The 18,299-nt window shown below is 41.1% G+C and overlaps 2 protein-coding genes across 2 annotated transcripts; both read left to right on the top strand.

Annotated features, from left to right (window-relative positions):
- The first annotated feature begins 680 nt into the window (after window positions 1-680).
- DNAJC6 (DnaJ (Hsp40) homolog, subfamily C, member 6) lies at window positions 681-10,749 on the top strand. The gene is made up of 7 exons (XM_010293067.1): window positions 681-811; window positions 2,175-2,243; window positions 3,013-3,138; window positions 4,648-4,908; window positions 5,268-5,413; window positions 7,441-7,617; window positions 8,504-10,749. The coding sequence occupies exons 4-7, from the start codon at window positions 4,689-4,691 to the stop codon at window positions 8,603-8,605; spliced, it is 645 nt and encodes a 214-aa protein (XP_010291369.1). The 5' UTR covers window positions 681-811; window positions 2,175-2,243; window positions 3,013-3,138; window positions 4,648-4,688; the 3' UTR covers window positions 8,606-10,749.
- Window positions 10,750-12,533: 1,784 nt separating this feature from the next.
- LEPROT lies at window positions 12,534-15,414 on the top strand. Its single transcript, XM_010293066.1, has 4 exons — window positions 12,534-12,551; window positions 12,733-12,808; window positions 13,619-13,805; window positions 15,038-15,414. The coding sequence occupies exons 1-4, from the start codon at window positions 12,536-12,538 to the stop codon at window positions 15,152-15,154; spliced, it is 396 nt and encodes a 131-aa protein (XP_010291368.1). The 5' UTR covers window positions 12,534-12,535; the 3' UTR covers window positions 15,155-15,414.
- The last annotated feature ends 2,885 nt before the right edge of the window (window positions 15,415-18,299 follow it).

Genomic DNA, 18,299 nt, shown 5'->3' with positions numbered 1-18,299 from the left:
TACCAAACCCTTGCCAAGCAAACCCAATACAGTTGGGTTTGAGGGATTTTTACATGAAAAAGTACGCTAAACATTGCCTACTTGACAGTAGGCTAAACAAATTGATCAGAAACGGAGTTTGAGAATGAACTGGATTTTTGTAACAAGTGATGCTATGTGGGAAAGATACCAGTTATTTTCTAAAGCTATTTCTAAAAGACAGTCCTTTTACCCTCAGTTATACTCGACATGTACAACCTTTGACAGCTTAAAATCGTCTTGGACTCCGTTCAGCTCTTGAGCAGAAGCAGGACTTGTGCCAGGGTGCTAACACCAAGCTCCAGGCTGTCCCTCACCATCCATTTATGTGTTGGCAGTATGTGCAAGTTGAAACTTCATCTGAAGTGTCTAAGTATCCAAATACCCGCTTCGACTGCTCCTAAATTCAGCCCCTCTCTTTGGAAAAGACAAGACGGGATCAACAACTGTGTTGCCATGGCCAAGTCATGTGGCTCTTATGTGCCCTAGCATTTGGCTAGGGTACTGGTCCTTGCTGGTTGCTCTCCCACAGTTGCATGCTGTCTCCTGTCTGGTATCTGCAGGTATTAGGTTTCCTTCTCCACACACCGCGTCTTTTCCCTGAAGCACATTCATTGCACAAGTTAATGATTTAGTTTTCTCAAACATGTTTTTACAGCAACTGCCTTTGATCCGTTTGGAAGTAGCCCTAAGCAAACTGGTCCAGACCTCCTGGGTTCCTTTCTTGGTTCATCAGCTGTCCCTGGTGATCCTTTCCTTCAAGCAACAAGAAGTCCTTCACCAACTGTGCACAGCGATCCTTTTCACATGGGTAAGAAAGTGAGGCTCTTCTAGTGTATTTAAGTAAACGTGAAATGCTGCTTTTAAATAACGATGGAGCTGTTAAGTACAGGCTGATGCTTACCGTAAAATGACTCTAAACCACAGAAACCCCACTAAACAGGAAAGAGCTTTTTGTCTCTAGACTTAAAGCATATTCATAATTTGAAGTGTGGTAGGATGAGACTTGTTTTGCTCAAGTCTTATACTTAATTAGTAAGCTATTTATATACATGAAAAAAGACACCATGAAGAATGTCTGCCTGCATATTCCTGTGGTTATGAGGTCTCGTTTGAACCAAACTACCATTAATTGAGCTAAATAGAGCATGGCGTATTAAGCCTGCTAGAAAAAATACATGTCCTTTGGTGATTTTAGTCACAGGCATCTGCTTCTTTAGATCTGATAGTAATCCTGGCCAAATTCACAGTTGAATTTGACTTGTATTTGAAGAGAAGGAATTTTTTATTCTTTATCGGACTTTTTTCTTCTTTTACTTCGTTTGGGACAACTAAGGGACATTGCATTCTCCCCCTGTGCCAAAATTTAATGTTGTAACCTTCTCTGAAACACATTCAGATACGAATTCATATGCGTCTGATCATCTAACACACGTCCCTTGCGTGCAACAGTCTCGCTGGAAAGCCCAAATGACAAAGGAGGGAACTAGTGTGCTGCTGGCACTGCTCGCACCCTTGCTTTGCCAAACTCGGGTATTGGATATTAACTCTGTGACTAAGACGGTTGGGTCACGCTTGGAGCTGGCTGCACTAATGAGAGGAATTTAAATAGTATCACAGCATGATGAGGTATTATATTGCAGCGCTAGTGTCTACGGATAATGAACTGCTGGCAGGGTGAACTGCATAGATGCACAAGCTTTATTTGATACAGGGTTAAAGGAAGGACTGTGTGTGTTCTTTCTGCTTTACATCTGTGTGGGCTGTTTTACTGCATTTGTTTTCGCCGTCTTTGCCTTTTGCATGTAGAATATTTCCTTGGGTTGAGCTGTATTCAGAAATACAAAACCCAGTGTGTTATTCTGGTGGTAAGGCTTTTATAAATAAGTATATAAAGCCTCTGACCAAAGCCACCATAAAATGAACACTGTAAATCTGCGTCCTTCCCCACTTACCTCTGTATAGTATAAGATCAGAAATCAACGTTAAATTTGTAATGCCCATCATGAGGGAGAAGTTAATTTCTAATTAGCAAAAGGTAGGTTGACACAATACTCTCTCTCTCCTGCTGCTTGCCCCATACTCTTCCTAGACTCTGGATTATGTTGGTTTTGCTCTACTAGTTTGAGATATTTATATGTAATCATTCTGCTTAGCTTCTAGCACACCAACAGTTTCCATACAACCAGATGTTTCCGGTGGTTGGGACTGGCCCAACAAACCAGGTACGTATCATAAAAATTCATGACACTTAATAAAAAACCCTTAAGCAGTCCTGAGAGAGGAGAAGCAGATGGAAGATGCTACCAATGACTGTAGAGAAGTCATTTCTGCTCTTTCTGCTGCTTAGCACTTTGACTAATACAACAAAACTTAAATCAGGATTTTAATTATTCTCATCTCAATGGCAGCAGCTATGGTGCTTGTTGTCCTGGTTTCCCAGTCATCCAAGTGAGGATCTGGCTAGAGACTGCCAAATCTTTCTGTTAAAAAATCTGGGTTTCGTTCCTCGAGAAAGCAGGTCCTGCAGTGGGACAGATTCTCTGTGAGGATGTATATAGTTGTGTTTCATTCCAGTGTAGAGCCAAGAGAAGGACCTGGGAAGTGCTATGCGTTCCTGAGATGCCACTAAACAGCAGCATGATTCTTTCTAATCTTGGGACAGTATGTATGTCCTACCAGAAGTTGCTTCCTGAAGGCTTCTAGTTCTTAAAATACATCCATTTTCATAATTACTCTGTCACCGCAGACAGTCTAGGGAACATTTTTGTTGCTGAGCCTAATTGTGAGTGGGTGTGCAACTAGTCTGGGCCAATGCTGAGCTGAGACTGCTTAGGAACCTGACAATAGTACACTTAATTGTAACGGCAGTCTTCTAACATCATGTGGCTAAGCACTGGGTAAAAGCTGCACTCATGTAAAATAGGGATAAAAACTGAGTTATTTTTTTCTTTTATCTTTCTTTTTTCTTCTTTTTTTTCCCTTCCCTTTAAGGTGGCCTAGGTGTGGGAAGTAAGTCAGCTGCCACCAGTCCTACAGGATCCCTCCATAGCACTCCCACTCATCAGCCTAAACCCCAGACACTGGATCCATTTGCTGATCTGGGGACTCTTGGAGCAAGTTTAGCAGGTTTGCATCCTTTATTAAAAAAAAAAAATTACCAGCTCTGTTTTAGAGAAAGAGGATGAACAGCCTGGTATGTGACAAAGAGCTCTATGGGTCCTCTCAGCCTACCTGCATGCCGGTGCTGCTTTCAAGCTTTCCCTTCCGCCTGATTCTCTGTAAGCTCTCACAAATCTCTGCTTTTACTGATACTTGAGCAAAAAAATGCTAGGACCTCGATAGGCTATATGGATTTCAAAGCGTAACCTCTATCTCCTAAGTCTAAACACCCTTAGTCTCTGGCTAAGGATGCTCTGCGTGTAACTCAGGCTGCAGAACTGTTGCTGCAGACCTGGGAGCAGTGCCTGGGAGGAGACTTTGGCTCTTCAAAGCCACTGGGGTCCTTGTGGAATGGTTTCCTTCTAGACTTCGCTCATTTTTTCCCTTTGTGAGGAAAACTGTGGAACCTCACTAGTCTGCCTCTAATTTGCAGTATTATCTAAAAATTATCTAAAAATCTGAACCCATTTTCATTTGCACCTGGCTACAAAGGACTGTTTATTGACTGCTTAGACAAGTATTTTCTCCTTGTTTTACCTCAGAAAACAATCAGCAAACCCTCTACCCCAGTGTTAAAAAGGCAGTTCTGACAAATTATTTAAGTTTTCCTTAAAACCCAGCATGTTGGCTTCTCTGATTCTGGTAAATAGATTTTTCTTCCCTTTGTCATGGCCCTCAGCTCCTTGCAAGCCATTGTGGTTTTATCTGATGTTTGTTTTCTCCTTTGCGTCAGTACCAGCATGGTTCTGGAATTAGGTTTCCCAGTTCCCTCTGCTGGATCACAAGCTGCTCTGCAGGAGCAAAATAAAAAGTATGCCAAGGCCCATGTCAGAGCCATCGAGGTGCTTTTAAAACATGTATTCTGTAGCAAAGTTCTGGAGTTTAAAAACAAATGACTTGGTATCCACAGGATATGTAACCACACTTCTGTTGTTCATTACTAAGTCAAAAGCACTTGATCCAGTTTCCATGACACGTTTCAGAGCTCAAAGTTGAGTGTGGGTGTTAGTCTCAAATAATAAAACATTAACACCATGAACCTCCCACCACAAACTAAGCCAGAGGAGCATCCCCTAAAGTAATAAGGTGCTGGAACACACAACTCTGTGGGATAGTATTACATCAGCACAGCATAAGGAGATACTATTTCAACATACATCAATTTGGCATTGCCACCATAACACACAGCAGCTGTGGTTCCCAGTTAGCTGCGCGTAGCTTTCCCTGCGTTTCCCCAAGGAGCCCCTATTCCAGTTCCTGTGCAGCCTTCAAAGGCAGGTGCTGTCTTTCAAGTGGCTTACAGAGCAGCGACAGGAAAACGGAAGGGCTTTGCTTGATGTTGCAAAAATAAGTGGCAGAGCTGAAAATAGAAGCCAGCTGCCTGGGAGGTTTTGTTTAGGTTCCCTTTTTGGAAGGCAAGTCAGTATTCTGTTGGCTCTCCATCACTCCTTTCCCCTTGTTCTGCAGGTGGCCCTTCGTTTGCCAGTAAACCGACCACGCCGACAGGCATGGGTGGAGGATTCCCCCCCTCGCCGCAGAAACCCTCTCCCCAGCCCATGGGCGGCAGCGGTTGGCAGCAAGGAGCTGGCTATGGCTGGCAGCAGGCACAACCCAAAGCCCAGCCAAGCATGCCTCATGCCTCTCCCCAGAACAAGCCCAATTACAACGTGAGTTTCTCAGCAATGCCGGGAGCACAGAACGAACGTGGAAAAGGACCAGCTAACGTTGGTAAGCTTTTCAGAGTTCAGCATCCAAAAAGCTGGCTCCTTCTAATATTGTTTAATGCTCAAACGCCTTCTAAGCAAGGAAGTCATGCTGATCATTTGATGATATATAAAGTTCAACACTAGTTGTCCTGTCCTAGACTCTAGAGTGTGCTGATATTTAGGAAATCCTGTATACCAAATTGGCTTCAAGAATAATAATTCAAAAGTAACATTAACCTATACCTCTTTTGTGAGAACCTGCACACTCATTAGCACTGGGAGATTGTTACAGTGATAAGCGTGGGGGGTGGCTTGGGTAGAAAAGCAGTGTTAAATCAACCTGTATTGTGATAACAACTTCAAATCTTTTTGTTTTCCAAGATTCAAAACCAAAAGTGTCTGCAGATTTCGAGGATCTATTATCCGGTCAAGGTTTTAATGCTCACAAGGACAAGAAGGGCCCCAAAACAATAGCTGAGATGAGAAAAGAAGAAATGGCTAAGGAGATGGACCCTGAAAAACTGAAAGTAAGCAATATTCTTGTTTATGGTCTTACAGTCATTCAACACGTCTTTTGTTCTCCTCAGGCAGCGTTTCAAGCAGCCCCCAGCATCTGAAAGGTGGAGGGGGCAATAAGCCACCAGCCGTCCTGCATGCGAGGCAGCTGAGCAAATCTTTCAGATCATTTAGCGCCAGAAGCTATCCTCCCGCTTTAGCACTTCCTTTAGCGTCCAGCCTCCACAGCGTTGCTGGATCCCAAGGACCACGTGCTATCTCTCGTGCTTGGCTCCCATAAAGAAGGTGTCTAAATTTGGTAGCATCATAAACTGCTGTGCTTCCCATCTGCATGCCAGACAGCAATGAGCTAGTGTGACCAGAAAGGCAGTCATAATCTGAAGGTGTTGGGGAATATCTGGAAGAATCTTCACTATCTCTCATTCTGATGAGACAGTACTTAGTAGTAAGCTTGTAAAAACTCTGTTCTGAAAGAGCTTCTTACAAATAAACCAGATAAAAGACCAGTGACCATCTCTGCCAGTCCTTTTGCCAATCTCAGGTTTTGGTGGAATGAGGGATGCTCTCCCCATGATGAGATTGCCTTGGTGCAGAAAGTGAGAACTTCCTGCTATTTGTTCATATAGCAAATTCTCGTGCCTTCCCTGGAGATGCAAACATCCTTTGGAATAGATTTAAAACTCCAAGTTTACATTTCTGTCCTAAACCAGACTGTGGCAAACAGTGGCTTGCTCAGTGTTACTGTCAGGGCTGCTGACATCATTCCAGCCCTGATTAGCAGGCACAACTAATTGAACTAATCCTCTGTCTCATTAATCTTGCCTGTTTTGCAATTCTCTCATCTCTCCTCAATAAATTGGCAAACTGCAGATCTATTATGAAGAGAAGGAAATTCAGTCTGTCCTGGTCTACATTTGAAATATGAAACCACGAATTATAATTACAGAAGGATACAGAACTGAGAGGAAAAGCCCAAGCAAAAGCCAAGCAAACTTCTAGAAAACGTAATGAGTTAATTTAGAAAAAAATGGTTTTTTTAGTCTTGTAGAAAGGTTTTCACCATGGTTGTTGGCACTTTCCTTAGGTTAACGGGAGCATCAGCCACTTGTAACCAAGATGGACAGCTGTCAGGCTATCAAGTGGGCGGTAGTTTTCCCAATTCATAAGCTGTACAACTTCAGCAATTCATGTGGTACTACTTAATGTGTGCAACATTTTCCCCCCAGCAGGCTGCCGAATCACTGACGCACCCAGCTGATTCTCCCTTCCCAAAACGCTTCCCTTTGCTCTGATGCATTTTATTTCATTGAGTCACTTCAGTTCAGCCTGGAACTGTTCAATCTATTTACGCTTTGTTTTTAATGTTTACTTCCCTTTCCTCCTCCCCTTCGCCAGCCTAAGGAAGGGGGAACCTTCTTAAGGTAGGCTAAGATGGCAACCACTAGGGAGTGCTACCTCATCTAGAAAAGTGGACTACCTATTGCTGTATTTGACTCCTGGATTGGAAGTAGCAAACAGGCACGCGGGGAGAATGAGGCTTCTGACTTAGACCTTAAACAGATTTGTATTGAAGCCAACCTTCAACATAGGATGATTTGGATTGGAAGGTACCTTTAGAGATCATCTAGTCCAACCCCCCTACATGAGTCTTTAGAAGACTCAACTCTAGACTTGCACAAAAGATACACATCCACAGGAGAGTTCTAGTCAAGTTCACTTTAGGTGTGCAATTAAGCTTGCTAAAGAGCCACACAGTTAAACATTTAATTTATCTTTTGACTATTCCATCTAATGACTGTTCGTAAGTGTTACCAACACAGTATTTTTAGCAGGAGTGTTGCTCAAGGTGTGTCTTAACTTTCAAGGAGTGATACAAAAATTAATGACAAAGACTGACAAATATCTTCCAAAGGTTTTCTAAAGCTTGGAAAGAAATGTAAGATTCTCCTTGAAGTCATTGCTATTCAAATGAAGAAACTTTTTCCTACTGTGATATCTAATGTAAGGCATAAATTGAGACCTGCATTCTTCTCTCCAGGTCCTTGAATGGATTGAAGGGAAGGAGAGAAATATAAGAGCGCTGCTGTCCACAATGCATACTGTCTTATGGGCAGGGGAGACCAAGTGGAAACCTGTTAGTATGGCAGATCTTGTCACGCCAGAGCAAGTGAAGAAGGTCTACCGGCGGGCAGTCCTTGTTGTTCATCCTGACAAGGTAAGGTTTTCCTAGTTTCACATTGCTCAGGAATTGTGATTGTTCTCTTAATTATAAAGTGTTGAATGTGGTTGCTTAATTTATTAGTGCCAACAGCTTTGTAGACAGTAGTAGTTCAAGATTTTTGCCAGTTTTTGAAAGGTGGGAACTCTGACCACTCCCAGCCCCAAGGCTGTGCTTGGTACACACTGCTCCAAGCAATAGAGATTCAGACCTTCAGCTTTTGTCACCCTCACTTTGACTCTAAGCCATACTGGTGGTGAACACAGTCCAGAATATTGCGCCTGCTAAAAGAGATGAGGGAGCAATAAAGGCATATGAACTTATGAAACATATGAAATCAAACTTCTAAAATAGAAGAACCAGGTTATCTGATTCTCCAACTTGTAGCTTGTGGTCCTGCTGCTTACGCTTGCCAACCAGAGTGCAGTGACACCATCTGGGAAATGGTGAGGCTTCCACTTTCAAGGAAATGGAGGCCCTGAGAGTTTCAGGGCAGTGAGCAAGACTTGAGACACTGTGGGCTGCCCAGAGGCTTGCAGGAATACTGCTTTTATCAAGGAACTGAGTCAGGTGGCAGGTCTTTCCCTTCAGTGCAGGTAAAATGCCTTTTGCAAAGCCTAGATTAAAATTTTTTGCCCTTGGGACTGTAGTGCTTTATCACACTTGAGGGGGTTATCAGCTCTGAAGAGCTGAAGAGCCAAGAAACTCTTAAGCTGTAAACAAGGTAAGCAGCCCTCAACGGTAGCTTATTCTTGTCAAAGAAAAAGTGAAAACCATTCATGGAAAGTGAACGATAACTGCTTGAGAATTTAGCTGCTCGAATGTCAACTTTTTGTAGTCTGATTCAATAGATTTGATATCACTCTTTCTGTTTTTATTCCAGGCTACTGGGCAGCCATATGAACAATATGCAAAGATGATATTTATGGAGCTAAATGATGCCTGGTCAGAATTTGAAAACCAAGGACAAAAACCCTTGTATTAGGTACTTTCTCAGTCTCCACTACAGACCTGTGCTAGTGCTTATATAGTCTCTTGTCACAAATGTCACAGATCAACCAAACTCTGGCTGGAAATTCAGAAGTTTCAGAAAACTAAGAGCCTAATACTTATCATGAAGAACAAGAGAAAGGTTTCCTTATACTTGTATCAAGAATCCTGAGCTCGGAGGAACTCTAGCCACTTGGCTTGCCATATGAGAGCCACGGGGTTACAGTTTCTTGCAACTTTCATATTTTTCTTTGGATTCAAGTGGGGCGAGAGAGAAAACATTCTGGGAAAAGGTGGTATTGTTCAGTCTCCGACACAGTGTAGCTGGTGAATTTCCTACTTTTTTTGTGATATGGCAACACTTCAGTTGAGTTCAGTAACTGGTGGTGAAGCCCAAACTTTGACGTACTTTCTTCCTAGGTTTGGATTGAACTTTATCAAATTTAAGTGCTCGGACATGGTTTAGGCACATTTCTAACAGTCACCATTTGCTGCTTAATTGCTCATATAGTATAATATGCCTGAACACAGACAAAGCTGAATCCTGGGTTAGATCAATGTGGCAGCTCACTGCTGCTTTACGCATTAATACCGTACTTCACCTCACAGTCCAGCAGTGAAATGTGCGGAAGAAATTCCTCAGCATTATGGAGCAAGTGTCTTTTAAAGCAAACAACAAGTAATTGATGTTAAACAGCACCTTGTTGGTTTGTTAAACAGCAGTTCTGGGGGAATAGGGAACTGGGGGGAAGGGTGAATCCACATTTGTAAAAGTGAAGAATGAGCATGTACTGCATTTCCCATCAAGTTCCCATCAACAGCTTGAAACCATCAAACAAAAGAAGTATCAACAAACTAAAACTCTGCTGCAAAGTTTTAGAAACTTCCCAGTCTGTAGGTAACAGTTCCCCTCCTGAGGATTCAGAAGATTTTTTCCAGCCCACTTGTATCACCTCTATGCCTTTATCAGCTCCAGAGCACTTGGCAAAGGCTCTTGGCAGAATGCAACCTGTGCAACTTCACTTTTCAGACCATGGTGTACAAGCTGTCATGTAGTCATCTGTGGACCAGGTCTGATTTTTGAGGTAATTACAGTGCAAATTGATTATCTTAAAAGCTTATATTGGACCAAAGCAATAATAACACAAGGAAGTATCTTTGATGCTAAAGCTGAAGCATCTTTAGTTAAAAAGCAAATTATGCTCTTCACCCCAAATTCTGGCATTCTCCTTTGTAGAATAACTAAAACTAGCCATTTATTTACCAACATGTTGTATCTGTATTTGAGCTTTGAAAGGGCAGGTAGATTCAGAAGATGGGCAGAGAATCATTTGTATTTACTGCTTAAGGAACAGGTTGTTATCTGATGTGAGTCTTTAGAGCTGGTGGTTTTTAAAGACAATCCACTTGTTGCTGCACTTACATTTTCAAGTGGCAAAACTTCTACTGCAAAGACGGTGTGTCAAAGTACATTGCTTTCTGTATAAAAGTCATCCTTTTGTTGTATTGGTCCATTATTTACTACTATTACTTCAAAATGTGAAACCAACACATAGGTCTCCTTTTATATAAAAGACCTTGAGATAATAGTAACAAACTGGATGTTATTTATTAATGTTTTGATCCAGTATGTGCTTGTCTTATTTAAAGAGATAACTGGAATGTGAATCATGTTCCTGTGATTTGTTGGTTTATTGTTTCTCATTCACATTTGTAGATATTGTGACCTATGCCTATATAATAAAAAGGATCTCATTACTATAATGTACTTTTTTAATAATGAAAACTACATTAGCTTTGTATCAACTCCGTCATGGCACATAACTCTGGATACTCATATCTTCACAAAATACAAATCCATCATTAAACTTTATCTACCAGAAGAAACCACCCTACTTAACCTTTGATTACTTCCATCCCTAATGTTTTTATGGATGCATGAAAGTATTAGGACGTATGTATATCAAAATAATTAACTAAAAAAAATTTTCTTGTCATATCTGGTAGTGACAGAGGTTATCAATGTTCAGGTTTACTGTTTGACTAAATTATTGTAATTTTTGTAAATACAGTATATACTCAATGAAATTGTGACTGGTCTAAAACATTTGTATATACATTAAAGAGCTCAAATGAACATATTCGGGTATCTTTTGTGCTTGTGGGGGAAAAAAAATCTACCTTGCTTTAAACACAGTTCAGGGTAATTTCTCTGCAAATGCTGGAGGAAAATCCATGCACATTAAATGGAAACTCCTTTTGTCTACACAGTCTTACGTGTATGTCTAACACCTCCGTTGCTCTAGTGCAGGGTTGGGCAAGACCCGTGTGGTACACGTAAAGGTAACCATAAATTACTTGCTCTGGAGAGAAATACTTGTTTTTCCTGAACTTTTATTTCCTCAAAAGCAAACGAGCTACATGAAGAAGCCGGTTGCCATTACTGCGAGCGGATTATAAGAACAGTAAGGGCTTAATTTAGACAGCATTTGCAAGGGGAGAAGACGCAGCCTTAAGAGAAAAACCCTTCAACCCAGCTGAAACAGAGATGGTAACTAAACTTGCTTCTACCTTTTGATTGTTTAGACAAGTCAAGTCAGGGGTGTGTGTGTATATATATTTATTGTAGATACAAAGCCATTTACATTAGCAGTTGCTGTACCAAGATGTAAGCTTGTATTAAAACTCCCACGGCTTTTTTGCTTGTTGATGGCAGCCAAAGGATTTACAGTATGGGAGGGTACAGTGAAAGGGTCTCCATATCATTTTCTGTTTGCGTGCCTCAAAATAAGCCCAGAAATGTTGAGCTTGGTTGCTGCTCGCCAATGGCGACGAGGCCACAAGGTTAACATCACCCCCCAGCTGACACGATACGGGTGGTGTGCCTCGGCCAGTATCAATATGGCCTCTTAATGTGGGCGCTAATGCCATGTGGTAGTTCACAGGTTGGCATTCCAGGTGTGTTTCCCAAATTAAGACATTTTGGAGACAATTTGACACTTCCTATTCTTATGCTACTACGCTTCAGAGACCCACGGCCAAGCAAGTCAGCAAACATAGCACCTAACAAAATTTTCCCTTGAAGCATTCAGCTACTTAAGCCTGCTGATTTAATTAGGCAGCCTTCTTCGCTCTAAATTATGTACAATTAATAAGGAAATTGGGAAAAAAAAATCTGTATCACAGAAGCCCTGAAACGAGAAGAAGAGCTGAGCGGCAAAGGTGGGAGATACCTAAAGAAAATCTCCCTCGGGAGGTGTATCCACATGGCTGTGCAAAATCTCCCTCAAAAAGGCCGTTCTTGGGTCAAAAATGGCATCCAAAAAACGAAAGCTTGCAAAATACTGCACTAAAATAAAGATGTGTCCTTCTTGGTGCAGATTAGCAGAAGTGTAGGGCCCTGTCAAGGGTGGATGATCCAGAGCCTGAGAAGGCACCATATGAAATGAGCAGGTGGCTGGGCCCATTTTTGGGGGTGAACACTTGGGTTTCAAGGAGCAGCCTCCAAAATGGCAGTGACTGATGGGGGGGCGGCACCTTTAAAACTGTGTTTATGTATTTAAATCGTGCCCGTGCATCACACGTATATACATCTGTTTACACGTATATACACCTTACACATACATAGATGTGTCTCTTTGGGGTATATGCGTTAAACACTGGCCCCAAGGCCTGGCTGGAGGCAGCGAAACACCGCCCCGTAACCATGGCGACGCGAGGCTCCCGGCCCAAGCGCTTCCCCACAGCGAGACGCCGCCTGCGCCTTAAAGGGCGCAGCGCTCCCGTTCACGGGAATCACCTCGTTAGGTGACGCGGGCCCTTTAAAGCGGCCGCTCACGTGATGCAGGAGGAGGCGGGGTAAAGCGGCCTGTAGGCGGAAGTCGCTCGCCGCCACCTCAGCTCGCCGTCGGTCAGAGCGCCGAACATGGCGGGCATCAAAGGTACCGAGCGTTGCTCGGCGCTGCCGTTTGGCCAAGGCCGTCACCTTCTGAGAGAGCAGAGCGACCGGCTTGCGCTTCCACTTCCCGGGCATCGCGTCAGCGGGGGCGGGAGTCGCGGGGAGGGATAACCGGTAACCGGTGAGGCGGCAACCACCTCACCACCTGCCTTGTGCCGTTGCAGCTCTCGTGGCGCTGTCCTTCAGCGGAGCCATCGGCCTGACGTTTCTCATGCTGGGCTGCGCCCTGGAGTACTACGGGTGAGCGGGCTGCCTTTCTTTCCAAAACTTCCCCTTCTTAATACCTGTTAATTGAGGTGTTAATCGTATTTAATCGAGCTGTTTGGCTTTAGTTGTCTTCCAGGAGTCGCCAGCTTTCTGGCTCTTGGCACATGGTAGTTTGTTGTGATTAAATACTGCCTTCTTAGCCAGTACTTGCATTTCCCTTAAAAAAAGACTGAATACGCTTCCTCAGGAAAAGCGGTGCCATCTTGCTAAACAGTCATTTTTAACCTCGCACAATTCTTTTCCCTTACTTCCCTGTTTCTTTAAACAACCCTCCTACCACAAGACTCCACCCAGGTTGTCTATCACACTTAAAAATCCGGGTGAAGCTAATGAAAGCTCTCGCCCAGAGCTGAGCGTGCAAGGGTGTGCCTTCGCCACCAGCTTGTTTATACTCCAGGATCCCTCTAATTTGGCAAAGTTCTTGGTTCCCATCCTGCTTGCATGCGTTTCCTGTTCCCTGCGTGGCGACGGTCGTTTTTGTGAGATGGTGGTATGAGTTGAATCAGTAAGGTGATGCAAATTTAAATGAATTAAGGTTTGGTTGTGTGAGAGAGTGGATCTTGCTTTACGCGAGGCTGTATGAGTGCTTGTGCCAGTACGCAGGGTAAAACGAGGTGGGATTGCCCCTTTGGGTGAAAGCTTGTGGTTAAATCCTGTAATCCACTTCTCAAAACATAAGGTAGGATTACAGCTATTGCAATTACTTCTTCTAAACAGAAGATACTTTTTCCTGAAGCACCCACCTAAACTGATTGCGTATTTCCTTTTCTCCCCTTTCCCCAGTGTATACTGGCCTTTGTTTGTCTTAATATTTTACTTCATCTGCCCCATTCCCCACTTCATTGCAAAAAGAGTAAGTGATGACAGTGATGCAGCCAGCAGTGCCTGCAGGGAATTGGCATATTTCTTCACAACTGGAATTGTTGTTTCTGCCTTTGGATTTCCTATAATCCTTGCACGGGTTGAAGCGGTAAGTTCTGCTTGCGAATTTTTATTGTAATATACCAGTTACTGAGTATAATTAAGTGTACTGTTGCTGCTTGTAAATCCCATCTTTAATTTCATTGCTGTGACATTTGTAGATCCTGATGAAAATAATCATTCTGCTGAAATTTTATCTGTCAGTGCTGCTTTTTTGGCCTGAACAAAGGACTTGCATTAGTGAAAAGTTTTTAGCTGTTTTTTTTTTCCAGATTTGTTTTGTTCCAGCACAAGATGATATCTCCTCCTACATCTCATGCCTCTGTGTCTCATCAACTTTTGCACTGCTTCTTGCACCACCTTCCTTATTTTTATCTCGGAATGTCTGCTTTCTCCATATAGGATGCTGAAAACTTGGTGACTGGAGTGCATTATCAGTTAAAAGATAAAAGGCCAAACTTCCAGAGCTGCCCTTCTGGTTTTCAAAGCATTTCCCAAGCTTGTGCTTTACCCCTCACAGTCTGAGGAAATTCTGCTAGCTGCTTTTCTCTTTGCTTTCTGAACTGCTCTTCAGTGGTGAGATTTTGTCACGTTTGTTTTGCAAGGCAAAGGACCCTTTTGTCCTGTCTACCCTATGACATTTTTGTGTTGCATTGTTTTTCCCCTTCAGTTTTTCAGTTTTGCTTAAAACTTGTGTGCTTAGTTATAATTTGTAATGCACAATTTCCCTGACACTGCATTTTTGTTTTTAAGTTGTGGACCTGACAATAGGCAGAACCAGAAGTGACCACGAGGGGGGAGTCTCATTCATAGCTATATCTTTTAAACTGTCACTTATTTGAGTAAATTTAGTCGGGCAGATAGCTAAAGAGAGCTTTTTGCCTTTAAGACCACATACTGTTTTCCATGCTTGTTACTGGCATTTATTTGAAAGGCCAAATTTTTTTGTTGTTGTTGCATAGCAATTAAAGGAGAGCATTAGTTTCACCATTTTTTTTCTGTGACTTAGGTATATTTTAGTGACTTCTATGGCAAGGTAATTAGCTTGTTCTAAAACATAGCATTATTAGCTTGTCTTGTTGAAGTGCTGTATTAGTAATATGAGTGGTTGCTAATTAAATAATTAGTCACATAAATTGAATTATTGTTTGTCTTTTTCCTTTATGCTTTTAGCACCTTTCTGTAGTATATTGTTTAGTTTATCTAATGTGTATAAATAACTGGCCTGAACCTATCTTATAAGAACTGCTTTTGTGATTGTTTAATTTCCTTGCATTTCAGATCAAATGGGGAGCCTGTGGTCTGGTGCTGGCTGGCAATGCAGTCATTTTCCTTACTATTTTAGGCTTTTTTCTTGTGTTTGGTAGAGGAGATGATTTTAGCTGGGAACAGTGGTAGGACATCGCTCTGATGCTGGTAATATTTTACAGCATGTATCACCATATGTATACTCTGTGTGTGTATATGTGTATATATTATAACATATGTGTGTGTGCACGCCGAGACGTACGTATGTGCTTATGCACGTAGTTTTATATTATCAAATCATAACATGCTTTTTTAAAAGGCATTTTGGCCAAAGGGAATAGGCCCTTGTGACAGCTGTCTTAATGTACTCAGTAAAAGCTGGAATCACGGTTGCAAATTTGTCCCAAAATAAGTTTACAAAACATAAGCTGTTTTACTAATTTTTTCACTATGTGTGCATTAACTTTTGTTTTAATCACAGTCGTATTATTGATACATGTGATATTGGTCAGCATGCCTGTTGGGTTTTTTAGCCACATATAGTTAATAGGCCAATACAAAGATTATCCTACTTGGTATTATTCAACTTGACCGATCTTTCTGCTTTGATTAGGGATGAATGAATGCTTGCTTTTCATTTGAGTAACTGTAATTTTAGTGTTTTTTCTTGATTACATAAAAAGCGGCATAGGTTATGCCAACTCTTTTACTGCCTAATGAAGGAGAAAGAAAATAACCCTGGTTAAAAATCCTTCCTTCCACTTACGGTGTTCACTTATAAAATAATTCCCTGCCCAAGATACTCAGGCTTTGTCCCTGTTCAGCTTAACAACTGTGGATGTATTTTGGGAATAATATACTTTAATGCTTCTCTAATGCTTAGAGCTGACATTACTTCTCTTATGAAGGTTCACAAAAGAAGAAACTACGCCCAGGACTCTTACAATCACAATGTTGTATACAACTCTGTATTCTTATGTGTGAGCTGCCTGAATTGCCAAGAACTGAGTGTTCTGCTGGGTAGGACTTGTTATCTCCTCAGTTCTAATTGCTTTGAAAACGTACTTAATAACTACTTTTTTTGTCTGTAAGAAGAGATTGTTATATTAAAACTATATTTTTAAATGTCATTATCCTAGTAAACATTCACATAATCGCACTTATAAAAGTAAACTTTATTACTGTTTTGACTTGCAAACTGTGGAGGCATGTAGTTATGCAAACACGCATTCTGATACAACCCTAACTCTAGAAGATGTTCCAGTAATCTGCAAACGGGTAAAGGAAGAGACACCTTAGTTTATTCTTTAATAGAAAAATGGGCATAAAGAGGTTTCTGCTCTATGAAGTAAGAACCTGTAATTCCTGCATAGGTTATGTTTTACTATTTCAAGTTCTTTAGACTAGCAGATTGCAAATGAGTATCTTATAGCTGTGTGGGTTAGTTCACAGCTGACTGCTATCACCCTGTGTAGCTATGAGGGACATTGTATAAGGAGGTAATAGACTTCACCCTACAAGATGTGGCAGCTTCACCAAGGCAGTGCTTTTTGCCCTCTAAGTTGTATGGAATTACTTCCACTGCTCTCCAAACTCTCTCAATACTCGTGTACTGCAAAACGGTGTCCTGTGGATTGCTGTGCAGAGCAAAGGTTCAAAAATTAATGAATGTTACATGAACGGTCTGATACTGGGTCTTTTGTTTGTGCTCAGTGCCCTAGAAGGGTGCAGAAATCATTTTGTGGTCCAAGTAGTGTAGTATCACTTCAGTAGGAATGGGATATCATATTTCAGGAAGGTTAATTACATGTGTTTAAATTTAAAGATGTGTGTAAGGTGAACGGTTCAGTGCTGAGGAATGCAAAGTAGCTATATTTTATATTGCGGTGTGTCTAGGCTGTCATTCTTGTAAAAGAAGAGTTAACTTTTAAATGGCAGTGTTTTCTGGATGTTCGTGTTTCAAAGACATAGCAGGAATATACTTGTAAAGATGCTGTGCATAAACAAGTTCTCTTACAGTGTCTTATTCCCTTGTTCCTGACTAGGTGAAATCTGTTGGACCCTACTGATTTGTAGAGTACTACTGTGGAAATTATTTGTTCTAATTATGAGCAAGGTTGTTTAGAGTAATCATAGTTTCCACATATAAGTCCTGCTTTGATTTTTGAAGAAGATGTGTTTTTTCCTATACCATGGCATTTTTCATTCAAATTGGTGAATTAAAAGAGCAACAATTTAAAATTTAAATTTAAACACTATTTAAGTGCCTGATCCTGTAAATGCCTAAAGTAATTGCTAACAATTCTATTTAACTCCTGTTAAAGTATTTGTGTGCTTGCAGTGTTGGGTTCTTGAGTATTTTTACTCTTTAGAACTTATGTACCAAAGGCTGTATAGAAGTCTACAAACCTACTGAGTTACTGATGAAATTTTGCTTACAAGACAGTAGTGTGAAAAACAGACAAAATTAATTTTTCTTTAAATTAGAGAATCATTATTTGTAGAATCTGTTCTAGATCTACTGGTAAATAGTGTGCTTGTGACAGATTGGGATACAGGCAGTAAACATGACAATCTAAAATGAAAAGGAGGTCTTGAAGAGAGGTTGCTTTGCCAAATTGTTCTGTTGTACTGTATTTCCTTTGGTATTACTGTGGTTGGTGGGTACCTCATGAAATGGTAGGTAAATGTTGAATGGAGAAAGTCAATGTTGGTTGTTTTTCTTTTGAAGCAGCTACATGCACTAATCTTAATGTGAACTTCATGCAGTTTTCACCATGGACTCTTATTTTAAAATGTTTAAAAATTGTGTTTAAAGGTGTTTAAATTATGTAAATCTTCCTTAACCTCTTTAAAAGTAAATTTGCTTGAATGAGTCTTTGATACCAAATAGTCAAGGTAAAAAAAAAAAAAAATTCAATGCTTTTTTTTTATCAAGAGCTTCACTCATTCACACAAACTGGTGCTTTGATGGCCAGTACTGGGCATAGTGTCACTATCTACCAGTAGCAGTTCACTGTGGTTTCTCTGAAATTGTTTTCCTATATGGAAGTGAATACTATGTATCCAAAGTGCCTTAATTTCAACACTATGCTGTTTTGTGAATGCATATACATGGCAATATCACTATGTTTTGTAATCAGGTGAAAATCTGTTACTGCATTTTATAAAGCGTCCTTGTCAACTAACCATGTTTTCTGTAATTCGGAATGCAGTGCAGCTTCTGTAGCTTTTGTAAACACTTTTTATTTTCTGTGATTGTCAGGTTCTTGAGAGGATGACTTATTAAAACATG

This window comes from Phaethon lepturus, unplaced genomic scaffold (genome assembly GCF_000687285.1).
Source record: "Phaethon lepturus isolate BGI_N335 unplaced genomic scaffold, ASM68728v1 scaffold13068, whole genome shotgun sequence".
Taxonomy (NCBI): Eukaryota; Metazoa; Chordata; class Aves; order Phaethontiformes; family Phaethontidae; genus Phaethon; species Phaethon lepturus.
Note: the sequence above shows the minus strand (reverse complement) of the source record. Positions and strands in the feature narration are given on the sequence as shown.

Excerpts from the sequence above, each read along its gene's own strand:
- DNAJC6 (XM_010293067.1), top strand. The coding sequence starts at position 4,689 with ATGGGTGGAGGATTCCCCCCCTCGCCGCAGAAACCCTCTCCCCAGCCC. Across the intron at positions 4,909-5,267 it reads AAAAGGACCAGCTAACGTTG|ATTCAAAACCAAAAGTGTCT; the intron begins GTAAGCTTTTCA and ends TTGTTTTCCAAG. Across the intron at positions 5,414-7,440 it reads TGGACCCTGAAAAACTGAAA|GTCCTTGAATGGATTGAAGG; the intron begins GTAAGCAATATT and ends TCTTCTCTCCAG.
- LEPROT (XM_010293066.1), top strand. Across the intron at positions 12,809-13,618 it reads TGCGCCCTGGAGTACTACGG|TGTATACTGGCCTTTGTTTG; the intron begins GTGAGCGGGCTG and ends CCCTTTCCCCAG. Across the intron at positions 13,806-15,037 it reads TCCTTGCACGGGTTGAAGCG|ATCAAATGGGGAGCCTGTGG; the intron begins GTAAGTTCTGCT and ends CTTGCATTTCAG.